Source organism: Emydura macquarii, unplaced genomic scaffold (assembly GCF_026122565.2).
Source record: "Emydura macquarii macquarii isolate MOO-44397 ecotype Brisbane River unplaced genomic scaffold, CSIRO-AGI_Emac_v2 contig_2699, whole genome shotgun sequence".
In the NCBI taxonomy this organism is placed as follows: domain Eukaryota; kingdom Metazoa; phylum Chordata; order Testudines; family Chelidae; genus Emydura; species Emydura macquarii.
This window is the reverse complement of record NW_027132836.1, coordinates 4,051,446-4,066,479: the sequence shown is the minus strand read 5'-3', so window position 1 is coordinate 4,066,479 and position 15,034 is coordinate 4,051,446. Positions and strand designations below refer to the sequence as shown.

Here is a 15,034-nt window from a genome sequence, read left to right as displayed (position 1 = left end):
CCCATGGGGCTGGGCCCAGCCCTGCCCTGGGTGATGCGACTTGGCACACAGGACTGCAGCGCCGCTCACTCAAATTTGGCCTGGCTGCCCCATCTCTCACTACAGGAGCAGTCACTGTGGGGTGAGTGCAGGGTGGACTTGCTTTGCGACACCCCAACCCCCGAGGCAGACCCAACCCCCGTCCCCCATAAATAAAATGGATAATATGAAATTTCCAACAAATAAAATGAAAAATTATAAAAATATAAAGAATGTCTGTGCCTTACTCATGGGTCAGGCTGAAACACTGCGCCATATACACTGAGGAGGTCTCAAAAAGCTAAACTGGCTCTGTTGGTACCACAGAACCACAGCCTGGGGACAGAAAGCCTGCTCCAACACCTGGCAAAGCCTCTTTTCTGCTGCCCTCTAACACGGAACCAAACAGAAATGGAAGGAGGGTTTGTGAAATAACAAAGGGGCCCATGAGGCAGCCAAGGTCATAGCCTAGCACCAAGCCCTGAGGAGTGACATTGGGAACAGAGATGGAACTCGTGTCTGCAGACCAGGGCTCTGCAACTTGGCCGGGCTGGGGGTGGGCAGAGCATGGTGTGAGGCTGCAGGGCTCCAGGCCTGCAGTTCTTTGGGGCGTAGTAACCGTGGGCTGTAGCACACATGTCGAGGGATGAGGGGAAAAAAATAAACAGACAGACAGAAGAATGAGGATGCGCTGCCAATTCCAATTGTGCAGCTTTCATTTTAAACGCTTATCAAGCTGAGCGAGAGCAGAGTTCTTGGAAAACAAGGTTTCCTTTCTTCCAATGCCAGCGCCAAACACCCTCAAGGACGGGTACACACAGGCGCTAGCAGCCTGCTGCCCTCCCCACCAGCAGAGCCACCCAGCCCCACCTGCCTGTAAACAGTTCTGGAAGGAACAGGCCTAGGGGTTCTGGTAAAAAGATCGGTGTGATTCTTGATTCATCTCCAGGCTGGCTGGGTTCGAACTATGGTCAGTTACCCACCAACACGCCTTGCTAATAAAATACATTTTTACAAGCCCTAATTACTGCTTTCGCTGAACTGCTCGACAGGAAACTGAGCACTGCAGATCTCCAGACAGCAGCAGATAGTAATGCTGGGCACCCATGAGTGCACCAGGCAAGTGACTCAGAGAACACAGGCTGCTAGGGAAAGAGGCCCTACTGCCCTGGCTAAAATTTGAGGGACACCAGTGCCTAAACTGGGGCCCTGGATTAGCTTCATGCATCATGTTTTCTGTGGTCTCTCTGCAGACCGAGTTCTGCCGTTCTTGATTACAGCACCAGCCATCAGTGACATACAGGAAACCGGAGTGCAGGGCCCCCACCTCTCCGCTGAGTGTTTGCAGACTCTCACCAGCAGTGACATTACATCTTGGAAATGGTTGTACAGGAGGAGTATCCATAATGAGCAGCAGACAGCAGTACATCTCATCCCAGAACACTGGTTACAGACTGGGCCATGGGAGTCTCTCACTAGCCCAGGCCAGCCCTTACTTTTGGGGTAGGGCGGGGGAAGGCAACTGCTCAGCTCAGCTCTGACCTTCAGCTCTTTTCAGTAGGGACAAAGGTCACTGGAGGCAGAACTAGAAGTCAAAAAAGCACATACAGGAAATTCCTTGGAAAATACGAAGTTGGCATTAGGGTAAGTAGCCTACAACCCCAGCTCCCAGGGAGATGCCAGTCTCCGATCAGTTAGGCACCAAGCCCCCAGAGGATTCCCTTGGAGTGGACACTGAGGAGGAGCCCATCAGGTGACTACAACCCGCAGCCAGATCCTGCTGGTTTGGATGTTCCACAATGCACCAAGAAAGGGAAAACTGCTGCTATCTGTACTGTGCAAGCTAACTCTGGTCAGGGAACGCCCTCAGTGGCAAGAACACAGCAGCAAAACCACTGGACCACAACACACTCCCAACCCACACATTCTTGGTCCACTGAAGTCTTTCCAACCAGTGCTGCCATGCAGGTATCCAGGCTTAGCTGGGGAAAATGCAGCTCTGCTAGATGGATTAATTTTTCTTTCTTAACCAGGATCACTTTAATTTTCAAGGCCTAATGGACTCCAGCTGTGATAGGAGGCAAAGCTGCAGTCATACAAAGGCAGACCTTCCAGCCTGGTGCAAGCTTGAACAACACTCAAAACACACACACACAAAGACCTAGCAGAAGGATGCACGACAGTGGGATGTTTCTGATCTTGACAGCACTTCACTAGAAATACAATTTTGCTGATACATCACTGGAGAAATATTCTCAGGGTCCATTCAGGAATGGTTTAAAACATTTATTTTTGTTTCCTTTTGTAATGGTCAGAGAGGAGGGAAAAAATAGAAACTCATTGATAAGAGGAAACGAGAGAGACATGAAAAATTGAAAACTACCTAAAAGCTCATGGAGAGGTTTATTTTATTAGTTCTTAATAAATATCTTGCAGATTTCCTCAGGAAATACACCAGATCACATGTAAAATAGTTTGATACTGATGTCAACTGCATCAACATATGAAATCTATTAGGGTGAAGCCACAGCAGGGTGATCAGCCTGCCGAAAAACTGCGCGGCACTGAGGCAAGGGGGGAGCAGGGGGGAATCTCACGGCCCTTCCAAATTCTTCGAGAGGTAAAAAAGTCAGCCAAGACGCAGAGAGAGAGAAAAAAAGATCCCACATCCTGCTTTGTGCTGCCAGCAATGTGAAGTGCCCAGAGATTAATTCTATGTCTGGCCTGGAAATGTGACTTTAAAGCATGGGGGGGAGGGGGAGGAGGAGGAAGAGAAAGGAAAGAGAAGGCCAGGCTAACAGGGCCTGGCACTGTGCCACCAACCCCCTCCCAAGCCATGTTTCAACGTAGACAGCAGTAAACCCCAACAGACAGCAGCTCCTCGCACTGCCAGGGCCTCGCACCAGCTGCAGTGTGTCTAGCTCTCTGTGTGCAGCCCCAGTGCAGATGGGCCAGAGAGCATCACTTCCGCTTTGCCTACTTTTAAAGACACAAGCACATGTGGCGGTGTTCTTCCCCTCTCCAGCATGGAGCTCGTACATTTGGGGCCCCAGAAAAGGGTGAGGCCTGCTCCCAGCACCAACCGCGAGGTCTCATCAGCCCTTGGCTCCTAGGACTCGCTCTGAAGGGTTTATGCTGTTCCCAATGTACATTTGGCAGTGGCGGCCTCCTTTCTGTGTCTGTGCCATTATCTGCGGAGCAGCCTTTGCTTACGCAAGCCTCCCAGTCTCCATCCTGGCTCAGGCAGAGAAGCTCCAGGAGTCCGCGGAAAGGCAAAGGCTGGAGCCTTCAGCAAACTTAGCTCCCAGTAGGTATCTGAAGAAGGTTACAACAAAATCCCACTGCACAGCCACAACTCCCCAGTGTGTGAGAAGAGCCAGCAAACTGCATTTATCTCCCTGGTTTGCATGTTCCAGTATCCCACTGGCTGTTGCATTACCATCCAACACGGAGGTAACCACTGCTTCCCCATCCCACACAGAGCTCGGCCCTAGTGCTGAGCGCTATGGAAACGCTAGCACATATCCGAGACCAATCCAAAGCTCAGGGAGAATGATAAGGTCGGCAACAGAAGGATGAAGGACAAGGCAGGAGCTGCAGAAAGCGACAGTGGAGTCAGAGCCCTGGGCTAAGCCAGACGCTCACGAGGGCTGCTCTAGCCACAACACTGCCATTGGGAGTCACTTACCCTCTTTCCGTGGCACTTACTGGCTTCTCCCTGGGTCATGTTCACCAAAACCTCCAGGAACCAGCGTGCTGAACGTGACTTTGCAATCAGCGTAGACAGAGGCTACGTGTTTAACACTGTGTCAGCAGGCTCAGGGGAAACTGCTGGGTTTATAGAGGTTTACCCATGACCAACTGACAACATTAAACACAACTTGTCCCAGTCTACACTGATTGCAAAGCTGGATTTAACATCACGTTAGCTAACATGATTCCTCAAGGTTGTGTTTAACCTCGTCTTTCTTGTGAAGAGAAGCCCACAGAATCAGCACAGACAGAGCTAACGCTGCCCTGCCTCAGGAACAACTGCATCATTACCTGTGGGCCCAGATGGCTCCACACCAAGTGCTGACCTCCCCTCCAGGACCTGGCACCTAGTTCCCATCAGAATTGGTGCCTTACAAATGCAAGAAGAGATGAGAAAGAAGTGAGTGGGCTTTGGCTCTTACATAAGGTGGTGAGAGGTGAGCTGACAATGGAGACTGGGAAAGCTCAAGCTTCCACAGCTGGGCCGCTGTCCTCGAGCCTGCACAGAGCACAACGATGCAGGACAGGGGCTTTCACTGCTGAAAGCTGGCAGCCTTGCAGAGCAGCTCATCAAGCTTCATTAGCACATCACAAAACATCATAATGAGCCTAATTCTACCGCGTTCTCCACATGGAATGAACTGAAAACGCAGTCATTCACTCGGTCCTACACAGAACCAAGAGGAAATCAAAGGTGCAATATACAATCAAGAGATATATTTAGACTATGAAACATCTCCTTAAAAGTGAGAGGATTTCCTGTCAGGGTGCAAACAACTCAAGCATCCCCTCCAGTCCCCACACTTCCAGTACAAGCACTCCCCTCCGCCACACCCCCACACCGAGGGTGAAGCACAGCACAGCAGCTGCACATTGCTTGTCTCATAGTGCCGGGACTGAGGGATGCAGTGTCTGTCAGAGCTCAGAATTTCCTGCCTTTCATTTTACACCGCCATGCCATTTCTGCACATGCCCTTCTTACCAGGTCCCCCTGTGATGCCCACTGTTCCACCCGCTACTGAAATCTGTCAGTGGGGCACTTCCCACAGCGAGCCTGGGCCTCAGTGTCACTCTACAGCAGAAAAGCTCTCCAAAGAGACTCCAAGTGCCACTGGATCCAGGCAGCGGAGCCTCGGCTGCAAAGCAGTCTAGCTTTGTGATTACAAACCAGTTTCCTCAGCTCACTGTGTCACCCCCTATCCTGAGCAGGGCTTGGAGAGCAGACAGTGAGGAAGTGCTCACATCACAGGCAGGCCTGACAGAAGGGCCCCAATGAGTTCACCTAATAAGGCTGCCAAAGAGGGACCTTTGCTGCACAGCTCCACTCCAGCCGGAGGGGAGGCCAGGAGAATCTGACACAACGGCAGGCACTCGGCACACACTGGAAACCTCTTCCTTCCTTGCCACAAAGTCCTGCTCCAGGCACTGCTTCTGAAGCCAAAGTCTAAATTTCAGAAACCCGAACTGCAAATGGAAATTCCCTGCCGCATGCTGATTACTGCATCGTCTGCTGGCCCTGGTGGCAAGGGGGAAAGTCACATGGCTTTCTGGACATGTTACACTGCAGTCTTGCATCAGAGGGTGGAAGCCAGAAGCCATGAAAATAATTCCAATTCCGGTAAATAAATCCCCAGAGATGTGATAATCTGCCCTTTAAACAGGAAACAGAGGGGAATAAGCAAAGACGACTTCAGTCTAAATATTGCCACCACCAGCCACACGAGCTCAGGAGAGCTCCTCAGAAAGCAAGTTAAGACCACTGCAGTTTACCTGAACGTTACTGAGGTGTCTTGTGGCTGAGACCAACAGATTTCCCTCCCTGAAAGAGAAGGAGCTCCCAGCATCCTTGCAGCTACTTGAGAGAGAGCAAAGCCTAACAGTCTGCCATCCGCTCCAGACAGTCCTGCATCCCTCAGGAGTCCAGCCCCGACATTTCCTTCTCAGGGCGCTGCCATGCCCTCCATCCTGGCCTGCAATGCTCTCTGCTATTCCAGAGCAAGGCTTTTCCTGAGCAGAGGGGCCAACTACACAGGGCATGGAAGTGGCAGAGGGCTGTGAGCAGCCCAGGCACTGAGCACATGTGTACACACACGTGTACAAAGGCTAAGGCACTGCTGAGATTGTAAGTTCACTGGGGCAGGAACCTTCTTTCTGTACGGTACTTAGCACTGTAGGGTGCTGGGTCCACGGCTGGGCTGCTAGTGGCCTCAATATTAGGCTGAGGATAAAATCTAGCCCCACGTGCAAACAGCAATCCCCAGGTGCCCTTCAGTGCGTGCTCTTCCCAGCCCAATCTCCACAGCATGCTCGGCACAGCTGTAGGTAGGGTGAGCAGGCCAAAACAGACCAGGAACTCTCTCAGACAGGCCCCCTTCCTCTTGTGGGCTCGGTCACAAGTCTGGGACACTCCTTCCCAGCCGCTGCATTTACAGCTCCTAGTCCAAGCCCAGGAGAAGAGGGGTCGAAGGGGAAGGGGGGAGGGGAATGACTATCTGCTCCAAAGAGAACTCTGGGAGTGTCATTTCAGAACTACCCGCCACCCCACCCCTCGCCCCCTACGGACAGCAGCACCCAGTCAGCCTTAAAGGGAACCAGCAGCGGACTCCTCCAGGGCCCTTTTTAGGCATGGAAACCCTGCTACGTTGGGGGACCCACACATAACATAATCATGCCCAGAGATGGGTAAAACATGCAGCAGAGATGTGTCCACGCTGGGCTTCCAGACTGGACATAGGAGCCCAGCCTCCACAAACCCTGACCCACTTGACAGAATCTCTGCTCTGACTTTCCCCTTGCGCCAAGTATTTTCCTTCAGAGAACATGGCTCCCTGCTCAGAGGGGCTGGCTGAGCTGTACCACACAGAGGGGGAATTAGGAGAAAAGTCTGAGCCAGGGGAGATCACACTGCTGCTTCTGCTAACTGGAACCTGAGGTTTCATTAAGCCGTGTTTTAAACCTAATTTTAAAACTCCACCAAACCAAGGCTGCTGTCTGCAGCAGTGTTTTATTTTTAAACTAGCTCGAAGGCACCGGACCCCCTTGGGTTCAGCTCCCAGCACCTTGTGCATGCTCCAATACGCATTATGTGGTTAGACCCTCATGAGAAGCCATTGAGATGCGGGCTGCGCTAGATGAGCAGTAAATATTTCTGGCTGAGCCTTTTTTCCGATGCCGCAGTTAGCTCTTCAAGCAAAGCTTGATCCCGTGTGGGAAACTAAGCGAGGACTGAAGAGACACTCAGAGACGGGCCTGGCTCTGCCGCCAAGGGCAGACTCTGCTAGCCTTTCCAACATCTCAAGGGTTATTTTAGGGTTCAGAGGTCTAGCTCGCAAGTTAGAGTATCTGCGGTCACCAAAGTGAAACACACTCAGCTCAGAACAGAGCCACACACCGGAGCAGGATGGCAGGGGAGCTGTCTGTCGGGTAATAGACTAAATTCCTAATGAAGCCAGTTGAGAATTACTAGTGATGCTTCCTTCTCTGGCTGTGCACAGCTGCTGAACATGCACTCTGTGAAGAAGGGGAAGTGTCTCACACACCTGGGGGCACAGGCCCTTTGCACTACCGTCTAGACCCCTTTCTCTGGTTATGTCTGTCAGGGGACTCTGGCTAAATCAACTTGGCAGAAACTGGCGCAGAGAAGGTCTGTGCACCAGACAGATCTGCTAAGCACTACCTTGTTTCTTTACAAGATGCACACCTTTCTCCAAGCCTATGTCCATTCAGTGTCAGCCCTGTTCAGACAGGCACGCACAGTACTGACCAGCGACTCTTCATACAGCAGAAACCCGACAGCAGCCATGCATGTGCATAGCAGAGGCTAGAGGCTAGAGTGCTCCAGAGGCCCCCTGGAGAACGGGTGATGGGGACTCTCCCCTTCCATGCAAGCTCTCCTCAGCCTGCACTCCCAACCCTCTGATGCACTGCCACACCAGTTCTGTTGCCCTCCAGGCCCTACCTCTGCAGTGAGGGGAGTGAGACCTTTGGCCCATATGGGAGAATGGGCCCAGGGCTGGGCCCATGTGAGCCAAGTCCTATCCACAAACCAGTGTGACTCTACCTTAGGGACTGATTTCCTGTAAGCTGCCCTAATGAACCTGGTCCTATGCTCCAAAGCCACCTCCCAGTGCGACTGCTATCCAAACAGCAAGACCCCTAGTTAGTGGGTCAGCAGGTCACACAGGCCAGCCACCACATTCCACTGACATTTCTCCTGATTAAAGACCAGCCTGTCTTCCCATTCATGAGCCCAAAGCACTAGCCCGGCCAGCAGAGCCCAGCCCTGGCTCTGCGAACCCCCCAGAGATGCACTTCATTCCCAACATATGCTGGGATGCACATGTGGCAACCCCCTCCCTTCCAGTCCAAGCTCCTAGCACAGTCCAAAGAACAAATGCAACAGGACTGAGTGCCAGAAGGCAGCCAGGTGCTGCAGGCCAATGCCTCACACCCGCAGCCAGGCAAATTTGCTAGGATTTCCGGGAAGTGTCTCTAGGGTGCCCTCTGCTGAGCCCCCGGTTGGTGTGCGTTTGTGTGGAATGCAGGCCCATCGGGGAGAGGGGAAGTTATTCCGGTGGTGGCCTATGAATAACATCCAGTGATTTATAGGAAGTATAATCCAATAATACAGTAAAATAAAACAGTGTGTCTGAGATGGGTTTGATTCCAGGAATTATAAAACAAATTATTAAAGAAAGAGAGAAAGAAAAAAGCCCCAGAGAGGCCAGATTGGAGTAAATTGGGCACAGATGGGCTGGGAGGGGGTTTCTCTCTCCCCACCGATATGCCCCTGCTGCAAGCACGGCTTCAATTAGCCTTTTCAGAAACCAAATTACAGAATTTAAAAAAATTAAAATTCTTGGAGTGTCTGTGGTTTGGATAGAGGGATCCAAACTTCCTTGAGAGTCACATGTGCAGATGGCTACCGAACTGTTAAACATGACCACCCCAAAAAGGTCCCTGCCCTTTCCTGAGGGCCCAGGCTGGCTAACGGTATCAGCAGCCACTGACAACTCATGCTGGACCAGGCCAGCTACTGCCCAAGATGCAGCCTCAGATACAATCAGCTCCAAACCCTGCACCCAGTTCTCCTCCCGTTCCATAGCACTACAGTCTCTTTGCCATGACACCCTCACATACATGATGGCTCTGCTATGGGCATCAGCTGGGGCAAACAGACCCTTCCTAACCCCACTGCCACATGGCAGGCCAAGGGGCTGGTTCACTGGCTAACGGGCGCTCCAAGGAGAAAAGACCCTGAGTGAGATTCTAGGCTCCACCAGGAGTCAGGTGATATTCTGTTAAGGAAAGCAACAGAGATGATGATTAGACAAAGGTTTAAGGCCTTTCAGCCAGTTTCACAGGGACAGGTAGCCTGACACCAGCTCTGGTGCCTCTGCCCCTACCTATGTGAGAGGGGTTTTGCACAACTACCCCACCCTTTGCTAGCACCAGTCCAGCTCCCCCAGTATGAGCAGCGAGGGGAGCCCTAATGCAGAGGAGCCACATAGTCTAATCTCAGTGAGAGGAGGGCTAAGTGACACGCTGCCGCAGCAGCTGGCAGGGAAGTTTTGAAAAGTTTTTCTAGTACAGACAAGGGTCTTGGAGGCCTGGAAATCCACAGGAGCAAAGGGAGACTCATAAGCCCAGTAACATTACGGGCAGCAGGTCCATCCCCAGCAGAGACCCGGGGCAGTGCAGGGAGCCTACAGAACGTGGTCCCTCTCTGCCCTAGAGAGAGCATAACTCCTGCTGTGAGCACAGCCCAGTCAGACTGCACCGACAGAGACCACCCACATGGGCATGTAGATGGGTGCGCTCCCCGCTGACACTCTGCCTGGCAGTGCAGAGACTCCTGGGGACGGCCGCTGAATGGAATCACTCGTGATTTACCACTCCCTTCACGGACTGTGTGGCTGATGATTAGAGAAAGCTTTAAGGCCTATCAGCTTCCCCCATACATCAAACACTGATCAGCCACAACACCCCCTCTTGCCGCTGTCCGTGCAAGTGCAGCACAGAGAAGGTGACTCATACGCTGGGAAATGGAAACGTGCATCTTCCCACCAGCCATCGCTGCAGTAAGCTCCACTCAGCCCTCTGCCCACAGCAACCCACACACCAGGGCGTGGAGCCAATGCCTCAGCTATGCACTGGGCACTTGGCAACAATGCAGCAAATGCTCTTGCATACATTTTAAACCCAAAGCCTTTCGCTGCTCCTCAGCATCCAGCTCTTAGTACCTCTCAGTACCATGCAATCTGCTCCAAACTCATGCTGGACTTTGCCAGCATTCAACCCACGAACGTCCTGGAAATGGCAGGGGTGTTTGGGCTCACTTTACACAGCAGTTCTACCACAGGAATGTTCTCAGCCATGTCCGGGGCCTCGAACACTGAGCAGAGCACAGGGCCCCCAATAAACCCGCTCCGAGTGCTGACCGTGGGGTGGCAAGTGCAGCAGCCTCCCATTCCCAGGCCTCTCATTAACACAGCCAGTGGTTCCAGGCACTCATGACCACAGAGACTGTGTCTGTATGAACCCAGCACTCTGGGCACGACTTCAATACACCAGCAATGCAGGAGCGGCTCTCCTCCTCCATAACCAAAACATGAAGCAGCTGGTGCTTCCTCCTGCCCGGGCAGTGCATGTCCAACCCCATGGCTGGGAACAAACAGGCACCTCGGGAAAGACTAGCCACTGCCACTGCACTTGAGCTCTCTGCAGAGGGCGTGAGGAAGGGCACTCAACCCAAGAGGCCCAAGCTCCGGCTCAGTACGAACACTGGGCTTGGGGGACAGCCACTGGCTCAATAGACTCAAGGCTGCAGAGGCAGAGGAGCCAACACACACAGCCCAAGAGTGAATGGAGGAGGTGCAAGGAGAGAAGCAATGATGCCCCCCCTGAAAACACCTGCTTTGTTTCCCAGCTGGCTTTGGGTGAGGCAAGTCTCATTTCCTGGCCCTTCAGACAGACACCGCCTCCATCCTTAGCATCAATCAGCTACCGACACAACAGGCTCAGCAATGAGCTTAGCAGTCACAGGCAGCCACTGGACTGGACATGCTCCCCAAGAACTGTCCCATGAATGCCACGGCAGAGGGCTCCAGGAGGCCTCCTGACAGCAGCTGTCTTCAGGCCCGTTCTAAGCACCAGTGTAAGGTAGCAGGTGGGGCTAGGGACGGGTGCGAGGAAATCGCTCTGCGTGCATTCAGTTCTTGGTGACTCAGGCGCTAAGTGAGGTATAACGGTATCACATCCTTCTCCTCCACAGCACTCCAGGAAGACTCCTTTAAGCTTTTGCCAACTCAGAACTAGCCAGAATGAGCAGTGAACATGAGCCACACTTTCTGGGGAAAGGCCTGGCATCTCACGGCCCTTTCTATTGGCCTCCCCACAGCAGGAATTCAGGGGCGGCTCTACTTCCCTGAAGCTAATGAGTTCAGTAACCCCCCCCCATGCTCTTCTCCATCCCATGGATTTAATCACCGGGGGCCCATTCTCCACACATTGCAGGGACAAAATCCCCGGGCCCAGCCCCTTGACAATGCATGGTACCTTTGGGCTGGGAGTTGTACACTGCAAACATATTGATAGCCATGAGCTGCAGCATGTGGGTGCTTCCGATGGGAGGCGGGCTGTGCTGCAGCAGAACCTGGAACTCCCTCAGGACCTCCTCAGCCACTGCAGGGAACGTCTCCATCCTGCAGACAGAAAGAGAACAGCGGTAATGTTTGCACCATGTCCTCAGGGTACAGTGAGGGTATCAGCACAACTCGTCCATTTCGGGGCGGGGGAGAGGAGAGACCCTCACAGCTCTTGCATTTCTGGGACAGCCACCCCACTCCACTCCCACTCAGCAGCCAATGGAGTGCAGGAGCCAGCAGACAGAACAGAAAAGTCAGCCTGCCCTACACATGGAGTCAGGGGGCAAATGACTTTGCAAACATCGTCTGTGTGAGAGAGCCACTTCCTGACGAAGGAAGTGCTCCCAGTGCTCGGGTTCTCACACTAGCCCCAGCTCCCTAGTCACATGAGGCAGTGAGGACCCTCCCCATTACCCAGCACTGGCATTGTGTCTCATCTGGGAGAGCCCCAGTTTGGTCGTGGAAGAGAGATCTGGGTCCCCCTGCAGATTAGCCATCAGTCTTACTTAGATGCCGGTAGTCACTGCATGAAAACTAGTGTCAAAACCACAGCTGTTTCCTGGAACACACACAGCTACGATCACTCACCAGGCAGGACCAGCCACCAGATGCAATGCCATGGCTTTAAGCAAGGAGTCCTTTCAACACCAAAGGTCTTTGCAGGCCAAGGGAACCCAACACATTGATGCTGCTCTTCAGTTAGTATCACTATTTATATAGCACCGAAAGTGGGTTAGGTATTTCCCAGCCATGAGTAAAGCAGATCCTTGCCTCCAGAGGATCCACAAACAATGGGAGACAGGAAGCTGTGTGAGGCAGCCACATTCTCCCAGTCTCTGCTCAATCCCTCAGCACTGCCTCTTCTCTGCTTCTGCAGGGATGGCTACCCGAGGGTATTTCCATAGATTCCAAGGCCAGAAGGGACCACTGTAATCATCTCATCTGACCTCCTGTATCAAACAGGCCAGTGAACTTACCCAAATAATTCCTAGGGCAAATCCTTTAGAAAACATCCAACCTTGATTTAAAGATGGCCAGTGACGGAGAACCCACAGTACGCGCGGTATGCACGATATATACTGTTCCAATGGTAATTACTCTCACCTTTCAAAAGGTACACTTTATTCCCAGTTGAATTTGTCTTGCTTCAGCTTCCAGCCATTGGATTGTATTAGACCTTTCTCTGCTAGACTGAAGAGCCCATTATTAAATATCTGTTCCTCACGTAGGCACTTTCAGATGTAATCAAATCACCTCTTCTCTTGTTGTTTAACTAAACGAACTGAGCTCCTGGCGTATCCCGACAAGACACATTTTCTAACCCTTTAATCATTCTCGTGGCTCTTCTCTGAACCCTCTTCCATTTATCAGCAACCTTCTTGAACTGTGGGCACCAGACCTGGACACAGGGTTCCAGCCGCAGTCACCCCAGCCTCAAAGACAAAGGGAAAAGAACCTCTCTGCTCCTTGAGATTCTCTTGTTTATGCTTCCAAAACCATTGCATTGGCCCTTTTGGCCAAAACTTCACACAGGGAGCTCATGTTCAGCTGATTATCCACCACGTCTCCCAAATCTTTTTCAGTCACTGCTTCCCAGAGTCCCCCATCCTGTAAGTATGGCCTAGTAAGTCATTACTCCCAGATGTGTACATTTACATTTAGCTATATTAACATGCACACTGTTTGCTGGTGGCCCATTTACCAAGCGATCCAGATCGCTCGGAATCAGTGACCCTCTCTGCTTCATTGTTTACCACTCCCCCAATTTTGTGTCGTCGGCAAACTTTATCAGTGATGACTTTATGTTTTCATCCTGCTCATTGAAAAAAATGTTAAATAGCATAAGGCCAAGAAGCAGTCCCTGAAGGACTCCAGTAGAAACACACCTGCTCAATGATGATGATTCCCTCTTTACAATTACAGCTTCAGACCTATCAATTTAGCAATCTTTTAACCCATTTAATATGGGCCAAGTTAATTTTATATATTTCTAATTTTTTAATCAAAATGTCATGCAGTACCAAGCCAAACACCATGCAGAAGTTTCAGTATATTACATCAACACTATTACCTCTGTCAACCAAATATATAACCTCATCAAAAAAAGATATTGAGTTAGTTTGATGGAATTTATTTTCCATAAACCCATGGTGATTTGCATTAATTATACTGCCTTCCTTTAATTTTTTATTAACTGAGTCCCGTATCAAACCTATCCAGTATCTTCCCTGGGATCAATGTGAGGCTAACAGTGCTCCAGGACTTATTGAGAATCAACATTAATGGTCCAGTGAGCTCCTAAGCCAGCTCTTTTAAAGCTCTTGGATGCAAGTTATCTGGACCTGCTGATTTAAAAATGTCTAGCTTTACCAGCTTCTGTTAACATCCTCCAGACATACTAGTGGAAGGGAAAGTGTGTTACTCCTCACCCCTTAATGCTGAACTCCCCCAGCAAACCCCACACTGTTCCAGTAAGTGGTTCTGTCCTGGTGAAGAGCCAATACCCGTGCAGTGTGCCAAGGTGACTGCCAGTTCCAGTCATCAGTGACACAAGACACCGGTGTGCCCTTCCAGAGACGCACAGGAAAGCTGAAATCCGTACTGGAAAAAGCAGGTTCAGCCTTCAGCATTACTGCAGTTGAGCTCAGGGGCCTCCGTGACACGACCAGTTGTCACACTCCGCAAACATAATGATTTCCTTTACCCTCCTCCAAACAAATTCAGACTTGCAATGTCAAAAGGCTACAGGCTGGATTAATGAGACACTTCTGGTAACCCACAAGGACAATTTTGTTGGGCTTCCCCAACATACTTTCAGGCTGGTTGGATCATCACAGATCCAACAACCTCTTCCGAGTGCAATCAGCTATACTTTTACAGGCAGCTCCGACTTCCGAACTGCGCTTCACGGATGCCTTTTAAAAACCCGACGGCAGGACAGCCCACGTCCTCGGCACTGTCTGCTAGGGCAGCACAAAGTCATCTGATGCAGCAAGTACTGGCTGCTCCCACCACCCTGCTATTCTGTCGCCTGGCAGGATGGGACTGGCCTCTTTCAGCAGTGAGCAGCTCCCCTTGAAGAAGCGCTGTTCCTAGTGTTTGGGAGCTGACTGTTTCTAAGGGCCTCCTGACTCTGATAAAGTCTCAGACCGTATACAAGTCGCCACAGATCCAACATGCTCCTAGTGCAGATAAGGCGCGGGCCTCATCAAGGCGAAGGGCCCCTTGGCAGGGTGGTTTTCTAGTCTATTTTCTCCTTTCTTAAGAAAGGAAATGAACATTATTGTCATGTTTGGATTGGGAAAGGCTCGAAGGAGCGAGGCAGCTGAGCTTTGACACTGTAGCACATCTGGCAGTATGTGAGGTAAGCCCACTGAGCTCAGAGCCCAGCAGGTTAGCGGGGGAGTGGAAGCCTTCACTGAACCGCCTGCCTTTGGTCGTTAGTGGTGAGACGGTCCATGCCATCCACAGTGAAGTGCTCGAAGAACAAACAGTAGGTCTGATCTATTTTTCACCATTCACCTATTTTAAGCACAGCTGTTTAGCACCACCAGCTGATTTCCCTTCCTGGGGCTCAATGGTACTTTCAAGTTCCCTTAATAAGAACAGCAGGGAGA

General features: G+C 51.4%; 1 protein-coding gene across 5 annotated transcripts in view; it reads right to left on the bottom strand.

Moving 5' to 3' along the window:
* Positions 1-15,034, bottom strand: part of SMG6 (SMG6 nonsense mediated mRNA decay factor) — a 139,926-nt gene that overhangs the window by 88,132 nt on the left and 36,760 nt on the right. For all 5 annotated transcript variants that reach the window (XM_067565965.1, XM_067565964.1, XM_067565963.1 and 2 more), the window contains exon 10: positions 11,329-11,474. In XM_067565965.1, coding sequence (XP_067422066.1) covers positions 11,329-11,474 — 146 coding nt within the window. The remainder of the gene's footprint in view (positions 1-11,328; positions 11,475-15,034) is intronic.